Below are 21,543 nucleotides of genomic sequence, written 5' to 3' on the forward strand. Positions count from 1 at the left end.
GAATTACAAAGCAGCACGAGAAGATCAGACTTTTGTAGAGATCTGGAAACATGCAAGAAGATCAGCAAAAATTGCCCTTTATCAACATCTGGATCAAAGAAGAATTACCAGAACACTGGATGACAGCCCTCATCCATCTGCTACACAAAAAAGGAGACAAAACAGACCCTAACAATTATAGGGGAATCTCACTCCTAGACACAATATACAAAATTCTTTCAAATCATGCTCAATGGGATTGGTTCATAACTTGAGAAAGAACTAGGAGAATACCAGGAAGGTTTCAGACCCTGGAGGAGCTGTCCAGACATGACCATGATTCAGCTGTCCAGACCAGATCATGAGTCCCAAGCTTGTGGATTACAACAGGAGAAGAAAGCGAAACATGGTATAACATTTGTAGATTTCAAGAAAGTGTATGACTGCATCCACAGAGAATCCCTACTAAAAATTCTAAGAAAACTCAGACTACATACCAAATTAATAAACATAATAAAACTGATTCACACAAACATTAAGTCAAAGGTAAAATCCAGAAGCAAGCTCTCGGAACCATCTGACATCAAAACAGAACTGTGTCAATGCGACGGACTCTCACCGCTATTATTCAACTATGCTCTAAAAATGGAGTAATGAGGAAGTAGCTAAAAAAATGCCCTCCAAAAGTAAAAATAGGCTGAAAAATCAAAACAAACTGTCTTTAGTTTTGCCAACAACTTGGCACTGCTAGCAAATGATACCAACGAAGCTAAATCACAGATATTAGAACTTCAAAACATTGCAAATAAAATTGACCCTAAAATATCATTCAAAAATAGAAATTATTCCCAAAAAAAACCTACACAATTAAAAGTAAACATAAACGGTAATAACATCAAAATAGTAACCCAATTTAAATACTTTGGAGAAATAATAACAAACAATCTAAATGAAAAAACCTCGATCCGAAATCGAGGTTTTGTTCCACAGAACAAAATGGAACAATGAAATTTTGAAACAGAGTCAGCCATGTTACAGCCCTATTCTAATACACATTATGAATAAAAAAATTCATTTCGCGTGTATTAAATACAAAGGTACAGAACCTACCTACTGAAAAAACCTTTAAATCCTTAGATTATGTGTAGTTTTATATTAATTATTTTTAAGACATGTAATGTTTAAATCATTTAATTTATAAACATAAATGCAGAAAAAGTAAATGGATATACTCACAATTGACCATTTTCACGAAACATAAATACTCACAGAGATAATAATGTTTGTGTCCTGTAATTCTTGAAATGTTGAATTTACATCAAACACAAATTGCTGTAATAAAAAATAATAATAATAATAAATAAGGGTTCTCTTTTATAACAACAGTTTAGGTTTAGTGAAATGAAGACAACACAGGCAAATGAACAATGAGCTGGATATTGAAACTTAATACACAATAACCAATAATTTCCATGTCCCACTGTTACTGTGACATGCAAATTTTTTTATAACTTTGAATGAATTACTCATAAGCATTCATGAAAATTAAAAAACTAATTTTACATGATTTATTTGTTTCAAAATACATATCACATCACAACAATAAAAAGAAAAATGCATTTAGCATTTTTAAAGCTGATTGTGTTAACAATATTTCCTGGTTGCTAGCCACAATTAATGCCTACATACTTCAGAATATTAAAAGAAAATTCATTCAGCTCATTTTAATTTTGATATTATTTTCTATGTGGATGGTGATTTAAATTTATAATTATAAAAATCAGTATAAAGGTATTATAATAACTATACTACAAATTCCATAATTACTGATTCAGATAAAGAAAAAATGCTAATATTTTTTTTTGCCCTGTAATTAATATTAAATTACACATAATGACAAAGCCAACTGTCAATAGTATATACATTAATGCACAAAATCCAAATAAATGCTAGTAGACCTAAACACAAATTAGTACAACAATAACAATAGTGTTAATTCCAAAAAATAAATAAAACTATTCAATGACTTTTCACTAAATACCTCAGTTACTAGCGCAAATGAAGATTCCAGATTCAATTCTCAGCAATGACTTTGATTTAGATCTATGTAATGTTAAAATGTTTATACATACACACGCACACCTAATTATAAAGAATTATTTTTAATTTTTTTGCTTGTTACATTTTTGGCTTGTTACAGTCAAAAATTTGTTTATCAGTAGCTACTACAACTGGGGAAATAAATTTAACTAAGGAAAATACAGTACAAATTTCTAAAGTAATTTCGATTTTTGTTGTTCACAGAACAAAATGGAGTAATGTCATTTAATAGTCAGACGTGCTAAAATTCCTTTCTAATATACTTATGAATAAGAAAATTCAGTTTGCATACATTAAAAATAAAAAAATAATAAGTTTCTGCTTCAATAAATGCAGAGGTAGGTGTACAATTAAAATATGTGTTTAGGACTTCTTTGTTTAGGGCTTCTTAACTATTATTAAAAGACAACCACAGCAAGTAACATCAAACAATTACATTAACCCCCCTCTTCCTTTATAGAATCAGTGCTTCTTTGTGGTAAGCTTACAAAAAATATAACTAATTGTAATAAATTATTTAAATGCTAATTTCATACACAAGAATTTAAGGAAAATGTAACTTTAAAACTCAATTTCACAGAACATAAAAAATTTGTTTGTATAAGATCTCTACAGTGCTCCTTATGAAGAAACTGCATTAACAGATCCTCTAAGTGAAGTGTTTTAAAACTTGCTCCAACTTTGACATGCTTATCAGTGTATAGAAATGTATTTACTAATTTACAATCCAGCATTCATTTTTCAATTTAACTAACAAAAAAACATTAGTTTTCTCCTTTTTTCAATCTTTTCATTTTAACAAAAAATATATATAACATTTGCCTCATTAAAAAAAGGACGATCAGAAGGTCCTCGAATGCTGCCATACTTCTTTTTACCAGCTACTTCAACGCAAACAAATGTTTTCACATTTGACCATGCTAAATTTCTAGCTTCTAAAATTGTAACCCAAACACTGTAGAATTTTCTTTTATTTCCTTCAGTCATTTCAATTTATCTGTAAACAAGTTATAAAAATATTATTCTATGGAAATAAAACTTTGGTCAGTAGGCTACAAAATTGGTAACTATTTTGTGAAATGTTGTTTTGTTCAATAAAGCAAAAAATAATTAAATGAATGCAAACTTATTAAATCAATATTATTTTATAAATATAGTTTTGTGTTTTAAAGACATAATTATTTCAAAATTTTTGCTTATAAATAGGAAAATTTAATTAACATTAGGCAAACCTTAAGTAGATTTTTTTAAGAATCAAGTATCTGTTTTGAAGGATTTCAATTATACTTGGCTGATAAAAATCATAATTTTTATAAGCTAAAAACATTCTTTGAGTAATCTATAATCAATTTCTAAACAATTCAGGAAAATCCTCTAGTGTTGTAAGATACAAACTAAAGGCAAAACAATCATACCAGAAATAAAAGAAAAAAATTTGAGAACCTCTTTTTCTACACATTTAAAAAATAACCCTGTCGGTAAAGTCCAAAACACTCATTCAAATAACACACACAAGTTTATAAATCACATGTAAATTTTGCATAGCCATTAAACGCTTGAACGGTATGAATTATCAAATTAAAAACAACTTACAGAATTAAACAAAATTAATTTTGTTAAAAAACAATATATTGTGAAGAGATTTCCAAAAGATATGAAGATGCATGCCATTTTCGAGAATCTCTGCTCACTGATTTAACAGGCGACTGAAAAATTATATACAAAAAACGCTTCAAGAAAAGCAATTTCTGTTTTATTTGAAAGTTGTCTACATAATTGTTAATATTGCAACAGTATCGAAAAAAATATACTTACAATTAAGTTTTCGTGACCAGTAAAAAATAATTGTAATTAACACTGACAGAATAAGATTATCATCTTTATTAGACAAATAAACACGCAGTTATAATAAACGAACGGTAAAAACACAAACGGTACAATACTTCTTCTCAAACCCCTCCAACTGATAAGTCAGCAATACCACTACACGTTTAATTTTCCAATCTTCCGCCAGGGTTGCTGCAATTCTGTGTTTTTCCAAGACAGTAAAAATTATCTCCTTACATTATTTTAATCATAATGAATGATTTAAGCTGATCTCTATCGGATCATACTAGAGAAATTAATAGGTTGAAAATTGCATATTACTGAGCTCAAAAATACCTGAACTATGAAAAGGTGGACAAATAAAATATTAGATTTTGAAAAATGTTTAATTACATTTTCAAAGTCAGAGTAGAAATATTTTTCATGACATTATACATTTTTACGAAAGGCTTAATTATAAACGGCTATTTAACTTAATTAATGTTTAGTGTGCACATAAAATTGCTTTAATTACGTATTTATTTTGCTTTAATGACGTATTTATTATGTTTCAATGTTCGAAAATGACAAAAAATTAAGGAATTATTTTTAAATTAATGCAGTTGCATCTCCAAGCAATTTGTACTTTGAAAGCAGTCGTTTATATAATTTAATAATTTCAAATTTTTATCACATTTCGTCAAGCTGCTGAAGTAATTTTAACATTCTGTTCAGCTGTATTATTGAACGTGAAAACGACCATTCTTAAAACATGTAAGAAAGCTTGCTTCATCTTAATGTGATAAAGATTTTTGTCAACAGATTTTTTTTTTAATGAATAGATCACACAAAATCATATTTTGACGTTAAAGCAGCAAACTTTAAATATTGTAGTAACTGAAACGTTCTTTTGTAATGAGTATTTTCTACACTTAATCAATTACCAGCGATTAATATTTATAACTTTTTTAAATTTTTAATTATCAAAATGTGTAGAAAGAAAAAATATCGCTGTTGATTAGGCGTTTATTTGTCTTGATAGAATTAATAAATAAAAACTTATATATTATGTTCACCAAGAACCCGTCATTTATTCGCTTTCAACATTAACTGCGAAGTCAAACTTAGATAATACTCAGGAAAACACCTGTATGGCAAAGAATTATTGAAGACTATTATTATACTATGATAAGTATTACAAGATAAGACTAATAGGTTATAAATACTATTATGCGTGTAGTTATTTTATGGGAGAAAACGAGATAAAATAGAATATCTTCTAACTAATTAATTAATCATGATAGAAATTACGATAAGTCGATTTGAAGGCAATTTTATTAAGTAATGGATGAAAGCGTCATGAAATTAATTCAAAGAAAATTTTCATGGAAAAATATAATCATGCTCCCATTTTTATACCGAAATTTTTAGCATCATTTAAAGATAGTGTTCAATGCGATTGTACGTAAAGTTTATAAGCATAGTTATTTACTGCAAATTAAAATAGTAGTTTGTATAACATACACGTTAATTGATTTTAACAAATTTATACCTCTTTCTGTTTATGGATTTGTTTTAGCGCGTAAATTTAAAATATCAGTAACCTTGATCCGTAACGAAAAACAAATACGCGATAACCTATTTAATCTGATCAAGCTCCCTTCTGACTTTGTAGGGCATGAACACATTCATAACGGTTTAAACTTCTGTGTTTCTTGTTATCACACCTAACCTCAAACACAACCATGACTTCAGAATTTGAGGTAATCGTTGTTGAAAATGAAGCAGAAGTTATTAAAAAACTATCAAATCTTATTGAAAAAAAAGCGAATGACTCTATTGCTGTTAATGGAATATTTAAGATTGGTTTATCAGGTATTATAGATGTTTACTTTTCACATTCCACATACGAGATCATATACCTGCTGTGCTTATTTAGAAATTTAATGTACATGAATTGTTCCAACAATTTCTCAGTTAATATTAAAAATAGATAGTTATTGGTTTTTGATTATCTATTGCATTGATTATGAATGCATCAAATTTACTGGTTATTTATTGGCCAAATTAATTGTTTATTAATTTTTAATCAAATAAAATAACTTATTTTTTACTTTGTGAACATGTCCAAAGGAGGCTAGGAATCTTCTGCTTTACTTTATCCTTGTGTTTATGATCTTAATTAGGTTATATTTTTAGGAGGCTCTCTTGTTACATTCCTATCCAAAGGACTACCAGAAGTAAATACCGATTGGGAAAAATGGAGATTATTTTTCTGTGATGAACGTGTTGTGCCTGTTGAAAGTGCTGATTCCACTTTTGGAGAGTATAAAAAATCACTAATTGGTAAGGTGCCTCTTAAGGAATCCCAGTTTGTGACAATAAACACTGATTTATCTGGTAAGTAAATTCCATGAAAAACACTTCATAAATAATGTTATTAACTTGTTTATAATTAGTGTAATCATATGTTGGATCAGGTGATTACATATGTTCCCTATTGGTGATATTTGATTTAATATGTTTTCTACTTTTGTTAAATGTGTATTTTTAAAACATTTTTTATTTTACAAAGGTTGCTACAAGATTTTTTTTTAATAAAATAAAATGATGTATAGGCAGTTATACTAAATCTCTCTAATGTGATTAATGAAACAGGGGTTAGAAATTTGTGTTCAAAGTAGCAAGAACATTTAAAAAAATTATGCCATTGCATAAGGGTTAATAATAATAATAATTTTTTTTTTATTCTAATCACAGAGTCTCCACATTTTAGAGTTGAAAGCCAGAGTTATTTTATTTTTAGGTTGTTTGAGATTTTTTTTAATAGCCATCTTGTTTTGGTGTGTATGCCAAGTTTGCTCTTAAGATTTGAAAACTTTAATAACTAAAAACTTAAACAAAAACCACATTAATGCACATAAAACATTCTGTAATTTATATTCAGAACATATTTTGACTTATACTGAGGAAAATAGCTCAACAAACTAATTGAAGTTTGAGATAACAAACAAAATCTCAAATTTGTAACCAAATATTTTGTGAAAAAATACATACAGGTTTTTTAATGGGGACTGACACCTTCTATGAGACTACTTGCTGAAAATTCTGAATCTGTGTGAGAGTCATATTTTTACTGTTTTAAAGCCTCTAAATATTGAAAGTTGCATAAAATCAGCTGTATTCACTCTGAAATACTAAAAAGGGACATCTCAAAAATTACAAGTTTTCATAAATCCAACTGAATATGTTGTAATAAAACGTTAAAATTTGGTCACTAAGACTTAATTAATATTTGTAATAGGCATGGATGTAATATACTTCACACTTGTTATGTTAATATTTTTGTGTCGAGAACCTGTTTTTATAATCTAATTAAATGCCAGTAATGTTTACTGGTATTTGCCTAGGATCTTTGGACAAACTCAAATGATAAAAGATATATGTGGCTAAAATTTTTTTTAAAAGATGTTTTGCATCTGTTTCCTAGTAGCTGTAATAATTGTTACCTTTGGTAATTGTTCACATAGTTAGCAGATCTTAATGTTCAATTATATTTATGTTTTAAAAGCTTTGTATTACATTTATATTTTAAATGTTTGTAGCTTGTCATATTCTTATATAAGAAGAGCTCTGGGTAGGGAATTTTTTTAATGTGAATTGCTGAAGTCAAGTTTTTTCTCACAGTACTATTAGGAGCTAATATTAATTTCTTTACCTTCTTAAAATAATTAATTTTGTTATTTTTCTTTCTTGGCATTTTACATGGAGAAAAAAATATTGAAAAATTTATGTAGAAAAATTGTAAAAAATTACAATGTTTCCATATTATTACTGCTATTTATCATAGAAAACATTTCTGCCTCTTTACAAAGTTTATTTTTGATATAATGACACAAATTTAAAAGATTCGATGGTAAAAATTAGCTTCAAAGGTAATTTTTGAAGAATGAAAAATTTGAAATTTTGATTTTCCTGTTTGAAAATTTACAGTTCAACTTTGCAATATTTTAATCCCCAAAACCTGTTGATGTAGAGAATTGTACTTATATAACCTTCTTATATAACTAACCCTAACTTATATAACCTAAATTGGATATCACCATGTATTTGCCAATAAATAATTATTATTGTTATTTTGTTAATCAATGAACCATGATTGTTAATATCAAAATAAAAATAATCGCAAACCTGCCAATAATAATTTTGGCTGTATGGATTATTTAATCATATTAATATAATTTATATTATTTAGTTTTTTTATGACACTATCAGTCTATCTTACACTGTAAGATGGATAGATGGATGTGAACACCTTCACATTGTTAAGTTGCTGTAATGTAATCATGATAAGGCTAATGAAATGTTTTTTAGTTATTATCTATTAATGATTTGTTTTCTACTTTATTATTAACAATTTGTGTTGTTTATAGGTTAAGTTGTTTAAACCTTAAACTAGTGGTAATATAATAAAGGAGTGTGAAAAATATTAAAATACTTTGTTAATGTTTGCATTAAAGATAAACTTTGTTAGTCTTGTAAGATAGTGAACATACTCGTTTCTTTTCATTTTTACTGGTGTCATTCATTTCCATAGATGTTCTCTATCTTACATATTTTCTTAGATGGCTTCTCAAACCATAATCTCACGTACCACCTGCCTCCACCTCACTGTGCCCCTGCCATTTTGAGGGTTTTTAAGTCATTTTGGACACAACTCTATCTAATTCTTGATCTGCCCAGGGGTCTTTTTTCATTGTCCTTACCTTCCATCACAGCCTTCATCATCTCTTTACGCTTCTTGTACACATATTCAAACCAACCCAGCCATCTGCTTTTTGATTACTGCCATTAGGTCTGCTTCTTGGAAAAGCTCGTAAAGTTCTTCATTTTTTCTGCCCCTCCAATGATCACCATCCCTAAGTGGGATATAGATCTTTCATAATGCTCTGTTTTTAAAAGACTTTAATCTGGATTCCATTTTCCTTGTCAACATCCATATTTGGGATTCATTCATAGTTTATTTATCCCAATTTTTATGATTTTGGATTTTATGACTTAAGCAAACTGCTCAGTCCAAAGAGGCATCTTGTTGTCAATAGTCTCTGGTCTTTATTTCTATTTCAATCTCATTTCTGTTGTTTACCACCATCCCAAGATACTTGAAGGACTATTTTCTTAAAGTTTTTTAATTTTTTCTTAAGAATTTTTCACCATTGTCTTCTCTTGCAGTCACTTTGAAGTGTTTATTTTTAATCCTACCATATTTGTGCCTTTTCTACCAAAAGCTTAAAACATCTCTCTCATGTCCTTTTCATTTGCACTATATCATAAGCAAAATCAAGAGCATTGACTTTTTTTTTCCGACCAGCCTTAATTCCAGTATTTCGCTCAAGTACAGGCTTCATGACTGTTTAGAACAAGGTTAAATAGAGCTGGTGAGATAACATCAGTCTGTTGCACCTCTGTTTCTACCTGGAAGATATCTATAGTTTTCCCCTGCACTTTCACAGTGCATTTGGCCTCTCCAATACACAATTTCATAAGATTTATCAGTTTCGCAGGTGTCCCTATTCTTTTCATTGCATTTCATACTTATTTTTTGTTATACTGTTATATGCCTTGCTAAATTCAACAAATAAACAGGGGCTCTGATATTAAATTCTCAGCATTTACTAATGATCTTTCCAAGCATAAATATCTGTCCTTTCCACCTACACATTTCTGCCAGTTCTCTGCAATTTTCCATTAAGGAAGAATGCTGGCAGTCTTTCCGTTTGATGATGAACTGATCATCAATGGTGAAGTAAATATTAAGTAAAGTAAGAAAAAAACCACAGATTGCCATATCTAGTGAATATGTTTGCAAAATACTTTCATATTTCAATTTCACAAGAGCCTTGGCGATTGTACACAAAGTAAATGGTCAAGCATTATTGTACTGTACAATTATCGGTTCATTGGATTCATCAAACGTGACATACACTTCTCCTAAGGAGTTTTAGCAGTACCAAAAGGAAGGTGTTTCCACCAGTCACAGAAACTGGTAGCCAATGTTAGGTTATCGTCAATATTCACTCTACCAGTTTCTGATGCATGAAATCTCATTGTTCAGTACACACAGCACTTCAATCAACACTTGTATCTCTATAAATAGCTTTTAGATGACAATGAATGTTGCTAGCTTTCACTTTTTCAGCTGTTAAATATTCAATCACTGCATGTTGTTTTAGATGCGTTTACATAACAGGATACTTGAATTCTTAATGTGATATAGAAATGAGAGTGCTAGAATGGAATGTTATTATACTAAGAAAACGAAACTAAAAAATGTCAATACCTGTCACTTGGTGCAACATTTTGATCTCCCATCACATTCCAGTGTGCATTATGTTTTAGCCACCTCATACATTCTTTTTAAGTACCTAAACATTTGCTTTATATATTCCTGTTCGAGCTGTATATATTCCCTTTCCTTTCTGGCTAATAATCAGTTGTTTAGTTTTCTTTTGACTGATCATCATCAAATGAAGATGTACAGATTTCTTGATTTAACTAAAAATGGTTCAATGCATTTTACAGCTGAAAAAGCAGCGAAGGATTATATTACAAAAATGGCCGTCTACTTTCCTCCAGATTCACTTCCACGTTTTGACACGTTGCTGTTAGGTATGGGACCAGATGGACATACCTGTTCCTTATTTCCAGGTCATCGATTACTTGATGAACATTCAGTTTGGGTTGCGCCAATTACCGATTCTCCAAAGCCTCCACCTTCAAGAATTACACTTACATTTCCTGTTATTAACAACGCTGAATGCTGTATATTTGCTGCTGCTGGTAAAGGAAAAGCTCCAATGATTAAGGTATGTTTTTCTTTAATCCTTATTTATCCTGTTTTACAGAAGTTAATTACAATAGGATAGATATTTGTGAACCTTAAATTTCCTTTATCTTTAATACAAATGTATGACAATTTAGATTATTTTGTGGAAGTAATTAATTGTGAAATGGTATGCCATTTCTAGTCTATAGTTATATTATTCTGCTGTTAATATTTGATGATTGACTGCTTTACATGGAATTTCATTGTTAAATGATCTAAATATAATAATAAATAGAAATTCTCTTCATCATGGTATTGAAAAAATGTGTTACATAATTTATTATGTAGATAAAGTTGGTTATTATAATCTGAGTTATTTTTACTATATGTATTTATTTTTTCCCATACTAGAATATTTGTAAAATATTTACAATTTATGGTATAACTGTACCATGATTGAACTTTTGCAAGGGAAAGGATCCTTACAGATTTGGTTTATTTATGTGAAAAAAACTTAGGTAAAAACCTAATTTGTAAATAGTGTATTAAAATACAAACTATAGCTGCAATATGAGTTAATAAATAACTTTAAACAAATTATTCTTCTTTACACATTCTTGAAATACTTTGGATAAATACATACCAGTTTTTTTCATAAATGCATATAAAATTAATTAAACCTTGGATCACTTATGTAGATAGTATTTTTTTTATTAATAAATATATTGAAAGACTTTTCATAAAAATATAGTTCACATTGCAAATAGAAAAATATAAAGTAAATTTCTTGAATATTGACATTATCAAAAATAAAAAGGAGTTTAAAGAAACCCAGTTCTTGCAGTAACAATAACTGCATATTAATCCATCCTTAATAGAAAAAAGGAATTTATTCTATTATAAATACAGCCTTAAACTACACAACAGTGAATTAACTGAAGAACTTTATTTGGTCAGATATATATATAATATCAGTTAATAATAATTCTAATAAAAATATTATTTGATAACATTTAATATTTAAATAAAAATAAACTTTAATCATAATTACCTTAAATCATAATTACAATTATTGATACAAAAAATAAACTCTGTGTGATTATAATTTAATTTGGTTTATATTTTTTATAGATAGATAAACAGAGAGCTATAAAAAGAATAATGAAATTGATATTATATCATTAATTTATAAATTAATAATAAATTTATATATATCCCATTATCTGCAAAACTACTCATTACTTGATAAGAAAATCTGATATGCAGATCACATTTTCTTGTACACCTATTAAATTACAGATTTTTTGCAGCACTTCATTTAAACATTTCATTTGAAAATGAGATACAATCCTCCAGTTCTTTAATAAAGTGGACAGTTACACAATTGCTGAAATATAAATTTTTATTAACATCATATATTTATGCAACTGTTATAATTCAACAATCTTACATTAAATATTAGGATAGAGTAGAATCTCTTTATTACTTGTATTACTAGATCAGTATTATTTGTTTCTCCTTGAGTTGCTGATTAACAAAAGTTTCAGATTTCTGGTGTGTTGTATAAATAAAAGTTAATAATAATTAAACTATTTTGTTTAGTGGTCCTGTATACTGGTTACAAATGTTAATTTTGACTTTATGGTGTAAAATATTCAGTTTTTATTATTGGATTATTAGGTGAATAATCAAAAATGAAAAAGAAACAATCATACAGGAAAAAGAAAGATAACATGAAGAAATATCTCAAAAACAACAAGATGAATAAGAAGAGGAAAAAAATGTTGAGAACAAGGGAACAATAAAAAAATGAAGAGATGATAAATATAATGAGGAAGAAAATGTTAAAACCAAAGAAAGAATAAAAACATTAAGAGTGGATGATGAATATAAAGAGAAAGAAAATTTGAAAACCAGAGAACAAACTAAGATCAGAAGAATTATATCAAACCAAAGAGCGGTTAAATAATTGGCAACAAAAAACAAATAAACGAAATGATCATCTCTCTCGTAGGGAGAATATTGTCTGACAATATCAGAGGAGTAATCAACTAAAAGATAAGAATTTTTTGCAATTTATTAAAGATCAGGCACGCATGCCTCAGTGTATATGTTCTTTTGAGGGTCTATTTTTCAGTCACTCTGTAGTTAACTTTAATGTAGATGAAATTAAACAGAAATTAATCCAAAAATAATACGATTCTCAATTATAATTTTCAATTAATATTAAATTATCAGATGTTTCATCAAATCTATTACATATACTCATATGTAATATGCCTATTAAATTACATATACACTTTTTTATATGTCCATAAAATTTTATTTCACCAATAACTTATGATTTTTTCATATTTTCTTATTTATTTTAAACATTTGTTTACTATAATGGGTCAATAATTATTAATAAATCAATTTATTTACATTAAAAAAAAGGAGACGAAGTCTAATTTGAACTGATGTACCTTCCCTTGTAAGATCCAAATATTTCATTTATTAAAATTTTATTTGTCTACAACTCTGGAACAAATGAAAATAAGCACCACTTATTATTTATCATTGAAAAGCTCTCAATGAAGGCTTATTACTCCAGTTATGAAAAGTCCAAAATCCAAATTTTTTTAGATTTTTTGGATATTTTTGGTTTAGTTTATTGCAATCAAAAGGGTAGTTGCACAACTAGATGTTACAACAGTCCTAAATCCAAAATTTTAACATCCTGGGGCTAATCATTTTTGAGTTATGCAAGATACGTACGGATGTCATGGCGAAATTGGTCAAAATGGATATTTTCATTGAAATCAGAAAACCGAATATTTTTGCGATCACAATACTACAAGGAAGTAAAAATAATAATGTTCAATTAAAATTTGAAAATGATTATTAGGAAGTAGTTTTAACATTTTCTACCTATTTAACATTTATTAATGTTATAAAAAATTATTGTTGAAGAAATGTATACCATGAAAGTAGTTAAACAATACATTGGATACTGGTTTAAATTTATCTGTAGATTTGAATTTCTTACCATCACTGGTTCCAACCTTCATTATGAAGTGTTTTGAATTCAATTCTTGGTTGGGAATAGCATTATTTAGTAATTAAAAATTTTTGTTCCTTATTCCTATTTGTAAGTTGGTGTCACAAAAAAAAAATGGCTGTAAAAATCTTACCAAGAACCATCTGTATGTCCCTGTCCCAAAAACATCAATAAATAACATTATTTTAAAAAGAAAAGTTTTCATAATTTTTGGTTATTTATTTGACATTTTGGAATCAAAATATATTATATGTAAATTTAATTTACATTTACAAAACACCACTGAGTAGGCTTTTATCAATACTTGTCAATTTCACTATCTTACAAGCCTCAATTGAATTAAGAATGTTAATGTAATTTAAGAACAATTATTTTATTTTTCTCCTACCAGTTTTCCAGCAACTGCTGATCTGGTGTGTATTTGTGTAGGAAAATCCAACTACTGCTACTGCCTATCCAGGCCTGACGTAGTTGCATTATATCTATAAATTTACTGGCAAACATGTAATCAAACAGATTCGGGTCAACCACCCCTGAGATGTGTGATTAATTGAAACCTAATCCCCAAAAAACACCAGTATCCACAGTCTAGCTATCAAATCCGTATAAAAGTAACTGCTTTTACAAGAATTTTAACCTTAGAACTCTCAACTTCAAGAATCAGTTGATTTTGTGATCATGAGTTTAACCACTAAACTAACCTGGTGGGTTTAATTTAAGAGCAATATATTTAATGTAATTTAAGAAGACCTAATATTAATAAATTAATTATGAGATTTGAGGTAAGAGTTCTTAAAAAGAGAATAAGACTGGAATTATTAACAGTTTAACTACACATAATTTATTAATAATGCTATTTAAGCTACGAACTATTAAATAGAATCTCAAAAAATTATTCTAATGAACCATGAGACTCAATTTGTAATATCATGTCACAAGACTTCCTAACAGAGTTTTACTCGATACTGGACTTCACAGATACTGGAGGTTGTACATTTAGTTTAAATTTTCATTCTTGAATATCTATCGGATAAGATACATAAACAACCAATATTTTTTTTAATTATCTATATTTGTCATGAAAGTGTGTTGACAAACGTGATTATTTTTTACTTAGATTTATTCTTTGTTTTTTTTATAACCTCACTTGTTATTTATTTGTGTACTGATAGGTGATTTTAACTCTTGAATATAAATTTATTATTTGAAAATATTTTTTCTACCAACTTTTTCCTTTTCTGGGGTTATGTGGTAGAGATTTATTGATGGTTGTTAGCCTTCGTATTGGATGGCGAGGAATCCTCACAAGATATTCAAGTGTCCACTTCACGATGAGAACATTAGTGTTTGGTTTGCCATCTCCAGTAATCGTATAGTAGGACCAATATTTTTTAACCGGTCTATGCACAAGTTTACCTCACAATTTCTGAAGAATCCTATGCATATTTAACTGATAATGAAAGAGAATACAGCTTCTTCCAACAAGACAGAGCAACATGTCACTGAATCGTGTTCATGCAGCTTTCACAAATGAACGAGCTGTCAGCAGAGGATGGTGGCCTCCACATTCCCCAGAGTTGTCTACTTACGATATTTTCTTTTGGGGCTACTTAAAGAAGAGTTTCTGCATCTAGTCCGCACAATATTGAACTGAAGGTAAACATTCAACAAGAAATCAATGCAATTGACATCAACGTTTTGCATCAGACGACTCTCAATATGATCAATCAAGCACAAAAGTGCATCGATGCCTAGGGTGGTCATTTTGAAAATCTTTTGTTACAGTAAGGTAAATAAATGTAACATTTAAATTACATTTTATGTTTTTCTTATTTAATTTATCCGTACCATTCATAAAATTTCATTCTATTAACCTATCGATTCTGCAGCAGTTACATTATAGGTTCGGTTTTATGTTGATCTGAGATCCTGGATAAGGCAGTAAAATGCATGCTATAAAACCTGATGACTCTATTAACAGGTTATAGCATCCTGAAAATTGACGGATTTGAAGGGAGGTGAAATCACAATGATTGAAACCATATGTAATAAACTACTCTCGGTAGATGACCTAAGTTAAACAAACTAGACTGAAAAGTTTTAGCATATCCTGTTTGTTTTATAGCAGCCAAAGTAGACATTATGGAAAATTTAAAGAAAAAGTTAAGAGATTTACAAATAAGTTCTTAAATGGTGAGCATATGTTTAATGGTTTATTCATTGTATTCATTAAATGTAATAATTATACATGCCTTTTCATAATGCAAAATTTTTACGATTTGATTAGTACCAGAATAATGATTGTTAAACATAATGGTTCCATATCACTTGAATATCCTTTAAGAAAATAGGATACTGTTAAATAAGAATAAAATGTCAAAAACTATCAAATAATGCTCATGCAGTTTTCTGTTCCAGGAAAACTAATGATATTTAAAAAAATGTTTTAACAAGATGCATGATTACATTTTGAAAAATCAGTCATCATCTGTTTTTTTGTTAGTTATATGAGTAGTGCGTAAATTATGTTTTTATATCAATCAGGATTTAATATGGTGAAATTATATTTTTATAAAATAAATAATTTATCCTTTTACATTAGGTTAAAAAAAATTGATCTTTATTACACGTTTACTGATGTATTACTATTATCATTATTTTTTATTCAGCTGTAAAATTTATATTACAATAGTCTCAATCACGTTAACATTGAAATTTTATTTTAATAACTTTTAAAGCTTTCCAAGTATGAATATCAGATTGTGTTAACCTTCAATATATGATTTCAGAAAATATTAAAAGACAAAGAGCCGTTACCTGCTGGTCGAGTTAAACCAACAAATGGTAAAGCATACTGGATATTGGACAAAGGTGCAGCAGAATTATTATAACGGTCAAAAAATTAATAATCTTTCCTGTCTGCATTCCAAAGTGCATTGTGTGTAATGAATTATTGCGACAAATAATGTATCAGATCAATATTAGCTGTATTGTTGAAATATCATGTTTTTATTTATAGTTTTCTGTGCTGTAATGATTATTTTTAGTGTTTATTACAAAGATTAAAATTTTATTTTAATAAAAACTTAGATATATTAATTTTCATACTGTAAAATTTTCCTTTTCTTAATTCTTATAAAAACTAAACTATATAATCTACAGACTATTTGTTTTGTTCACTCTCATGCCCAATTGTAGGACATAATTACTACTTGACAAAGCGAAGTGCACATTTGTAGAGTTTACAAACTACTGCTGTGTACAGTCATGTTCCAGTGGTACCAGTAAAGTCTGTTGTGAGATAAGATTGCTGTTTTAAACATTGCCTGCGTGTTTGGATGCAGAGACACATCATGATAGTGTTACATAACATTCTATTATTTATTAGGCTTTATTTATATTAATGAATTAATTTATGTAATTTTAATTTTACTGTTTAATAATAAAACATCAGTTTTACTTCTGCTTAATTACAGCTATTTTTATATAAATGAATTTTAACTTTTGCTCTGTTATTTTGTAATAAGAGCAGTTGTTTTCTTAGTCAATATACTTTAAAAAACAATCATGATGAAAATATATTGTACTAAAAAAAGTATATACAAGTAAATAAAGTATAAATTTCTTAGATAATGATTATTTCTTAAGTATGATTTTATGAATTTCTTAAGTAATGATTATGACAGAGACGTGTGTGAGTCGTAGAATTATGGGTTAAACATTTAACATAGACGTGTAATTATAAACATTACATAATTTGAAGTCGTGTTATTACTAATAAAAACAAATATTCTCTGTTCTTTGCATTGGAAATTCCAACAGTTTTTATTTAAAAGTAGTCATGGTCAAGTGAATGCGCATAACCTCTTTGCAGTAAAACGCATTAACTCGTGTTTAATGTTATTGAGTTCATAGACGAAGAAAAAAATAAATTATTGGTGCCTCTTGTGCAAGCGACAAAACATGCTTGTAGAATGCTAAACTTAAGCAGGTCTACATTAATTGATTTCAAGAAAATTTGATATGAAGCAGAGGCTAGTAAATTAATATAAAATTGTTATTTTTATTACACAGCTATATGAAACTTGTTGTGATTTCCACTGGCCTGTATGTCAAAATTATTACTATCAAATTTTAATATAATACTTTGAACTGTGGTACCATTTTAGTGAAAACGTTTACTTAAATTATTGTAATTAATTACAGGTTAAATTTATTTCATTTATGAATACAGTAATGTAAATTAATATTTTTGTTATTATCACAATCAGAAAGAAATTACAGGTTACAAAAAATACAATAACCTATTTTAAAATGACAATATTTATTGCAGATTGACAAGCATGTCACTTTGTTCAGTAAAACTTAGCCTGGACTGTACTGATGTGTTTTATCTCCACTCTTATATAGTCAAACAAAGAAACAGTGCTGCACTTCTCTATGAATTTGAATTTTGCTTTCAAATAGTAGAATACCACCAGTGGCTAAAGATGTAGCTGCTGACATAAGGTCAACATTTTCCAAAGTACGCTTGATTGATTCTCATTGTTTTACAAGGTTTGTCCGGAAAGTAATGTTACAAAGTCTACAAGTGTGAAAAAAACCATTTATTTACATAATAAGAATAATAATACCTGTACATTAAAATTCTTAAAATATTGTTCTTCCCATCAATACATCTTTGCCAGTGGGATTTCCAATCTGCAAAGGCATCCTGGAAGGCCTGTTTAGGAAGTGCATTTAAAGCCATTTCACAAGCTGCTTTTACTCGTCAATTGTTCTGTAATGATATCTTTTCAGAGGAAATTTCAAACTGGGAAACAAAAAGAAGTCTGTGGGAGCCAAGTCGGGACTGTAGAGTGGCTGGGGCAGCGTTGCCACGTTAGATTTGGCCAGGTAGTTGGTCACGATGAAGGGAGTGTGGGTTGGTGCATTGTCATGGTGAAGTTTCCGATCGCCACTGATGTCTGGTCTGACGTGCTGGATCCTCTGTCTCTTGAGGACTTCTACGTAAAATTGCCAGTTAGTGGTCGTCCAGGGAGGTACAAACTCACAGTGGATGATTTCCCTGATGTCAAAAAACAATGACCATGGTCTTGATCTTTGATTTGTTGAGGTGTGCCACTCAGCACTTTGCCTCTTTGTTTCAGGGTCATATCCACAATTCATCACGAGTGATAACATTGTCCATAAAGTGAGGGTTATTTTCACACATTTACAAAACATCTTGACAAATTTCCACTCAGCGAGATTTTTGGTCATCGGTCAGAATTCTTGGAACAAGCTTCATGCACACTTTTCTCATTTGCAAATCCTTAGTTACAATCTCATGGATGATAGTTTTGGAATATTTAACACATCAGCCATTAAAGGAAGACTCATTTGAGGTTCACAGACATTCAGTGCAGGTTTTGTTGTCTACCTCTTCATGGCTTTACATAAACGCCTTGTACCATCTGTAGTCTTGCTTTTGTGATAAACACTCATCCCCGAAGGCTTGTTGAACCACTGAAAAGGTTTCTGCTGCAGACTTGCCAAGTTTCACACAATACTTGATAGTGTATCTTTGTTCCAGCGAGTGCTACATTGCAACTTCTACTTGAGATGAAACTGAGGTTTATAAAATCACCTGTCCTTCACCTCCTAGTGTTCGCAGACAACTGAACAAGTACTCGCTCAGTAGTTGACTTACACCACCATCAAGTCTGGCAGATGATACAGAGCGCTGCAATGTACAGTTGCTTCACAATAAAAGTATGACATTACTTTCTGGACAGGCCTTGTACATCTAGCAATCTTATTAGATCCTTCTTCATTGTTAATATGCAGCACCAGTTTGGAAGGTGCTGCACTGAACCTTCCTTCTTTAATGTGAACAGATGTTCACAACATTTAAATATGCCTCTGAATGAATCTGCTCGATTAAACCGAGCACTGGTCTACACAATTGATTTGTTGTCAGATTGAATCCGTTTGTGTATTGAATGCCAAGTAGTTTGTGAAATGGAGTGGAAGAAGCAAACAGTAGGCAAAGCCCTGAATATTTATTCTCATAAAAATAGAAGAGCTTTCATTTCTAAAATCCTAGAACTTTAATACAGACTGTAATGAATATTTGTTAATGTGGCCAGAGTATAAAAGAAATTGCCCTTTTGATATTAATTTAATTAGAATATACGGTACTAAGGAAGATTTTGCAAGATGAATGAATGAATAGTATTTAATGTTTATTATATGGTGATCTTACAAAGTACATCTACTAATAGCAAAGATAGGCTATAGAAAACAAGTTTGCTCTTGGAATTAAGTACTGTCTACATTGTATTTATATATTGTTGCTGCCGTGGTTACATTTTAGGATGATGTTTTGATGTATAAACTTCTTAAACTTATGTAGTAAATATGGGACATCTCATAAATATTATTGTAAACAACAGAAAGTTTCAAGTTTATTAACTGAAAAGGCTAGAGAAAAAAGGAAACTAAATAAAGGGCTCAAGAACAGTACTATCATTTCTGTTGTCTGATACCTGTTATCTCCTAAAAATTACAGCTGAAGTGTTCTACACTATGATCTGATTCAGGTTTCCCACATAAAGAATTGGTAATAACAAAAATAACACTGAAAAATGATTTGACTAAGTATGAGAAGTATTGTTAAACATAGGAGGCTTTGTCCTAATATCAGTAAAATAATGGTTTCATATTTTCACTTAAATAGTAAACTAACATACAAAGAATTAAATGGTAAAATTTTGTGGCATTCCACTCTGGAAAAAGGTATAAGAGATTCCTCACTGTCATAAAAAAATGAAGCTGGGAAGCTGAGCCAGTGTAATATCCTATACAGGCTCAGTGGTACAACTTGTGATCATCCACCTTAAGCACTGAATGTTTCGAGAATTGAATATTGTGCATTTTAACTAAACAGCCAACGATGAAGATAACTGATGTTAAAGCAAATTTTAGGTATTACATCTAGGACTCTTAACATTATACTGACTTCCTCTGCTGTCCTGGGACTGAACCACTTCTTTGACCTACGAGTTAAATTGCCTACGACTAATTTTTTTCTCAAGATATCTCATTACTCAAAATCTCACAAAAAACCTCTTCAAGTGATAAAGAAAAGCTAATACATAGCTGATTTAAATGGATTGAGTTATGGTAGGCTAATTCCAAACCAGAGTGCATATATATTTATTGGAATATTTATTGGGCAGATCTGAATTGACAGTATAAGCTTGAAACAGCAGTATAAGCATAAATGTTGAGTAAATAAGATCTCTAGATTATAATGACATTGTGATGCTTAATATTACAAATTAGTACAATTTAAGATCCTGCAGAGGAAACAATGACATTTTCCAGTCAACAAACAAAGCAAAAGAATGGATAAATAAATACCACAGTAATATTTATTTCTTATGGCTTCCAATTGAATATTTTTGGAATTTCTAGTAAATCATTATGCGTCTTTAGTAAACTAACATATCTTTAGTAAAGTTACCTGCAGCAAGGTTGTTGTTAATGTGGTTGTGTATTGACTTAGTGCTAACATTTTCAGAATCAGTTACAAGGAAGTAAGTATCAATTTATCAAACATGGTTACCGCTAATATATTTTAATAAATTATTAAAAATTATCAAAAAAGTGAAAATCCACCTTACCAGCAAATTAAATGTGTTTCTCTAGATCTTTCAGTCCTTAGAGAATCATCAAAAGAATAAAATAATTTAAAGACAAAAAATTAAAATGATTAAGCAGTCATGACTATTTGCTAGTTATCAGT

The 21,543-nt window shown here is 29.2% G+C and overlaps 1 protein-coding gene across 1 annotated transcript; it reads left to right on the forward strand.

Annotated features, from left to right (window-relative positions):
* Positions 1–5,545: 5,545 nt before the first annotated feature.
* On the forward strand, positions 5,546–16,840 carry Pgls (6-phosphogluconolactonase). The gene is made up of 4 exons (XM_075373341.1): positions 5,546–5,760; positions 6,085–6,285; positions 10,468–10,751; positions 16,541–16,840. Exons 1-4 carry the CDS (start codon positions 5,631–5,633, stop codon positions 16,640–16,642), a joined length of 717 nt encoding a protein of 238 aa, XP_075229456.1. The 5' UTR covers positions 5,546–5,630; the 3' UTR covers positions 16,643–16,840.
* The last annotated feature ends 4,703 nt before the right edge of the window (positions 16,841–21,543 follow it).

The sequence above is a fragment of the Lycorma delicatula genome, chromosome 8, assembly GCF_047948215.1.
Source record: "Lycorma delicatula isolate Av1 chromosome 8, ASM4794821v1, whole genome shotgun sequence".
NCBI lineage: Eukaryota > Metazoa > Arthropoda > Insecta > Hemiptera > Fulgoridae > Lycorma > Lycorma delicatula.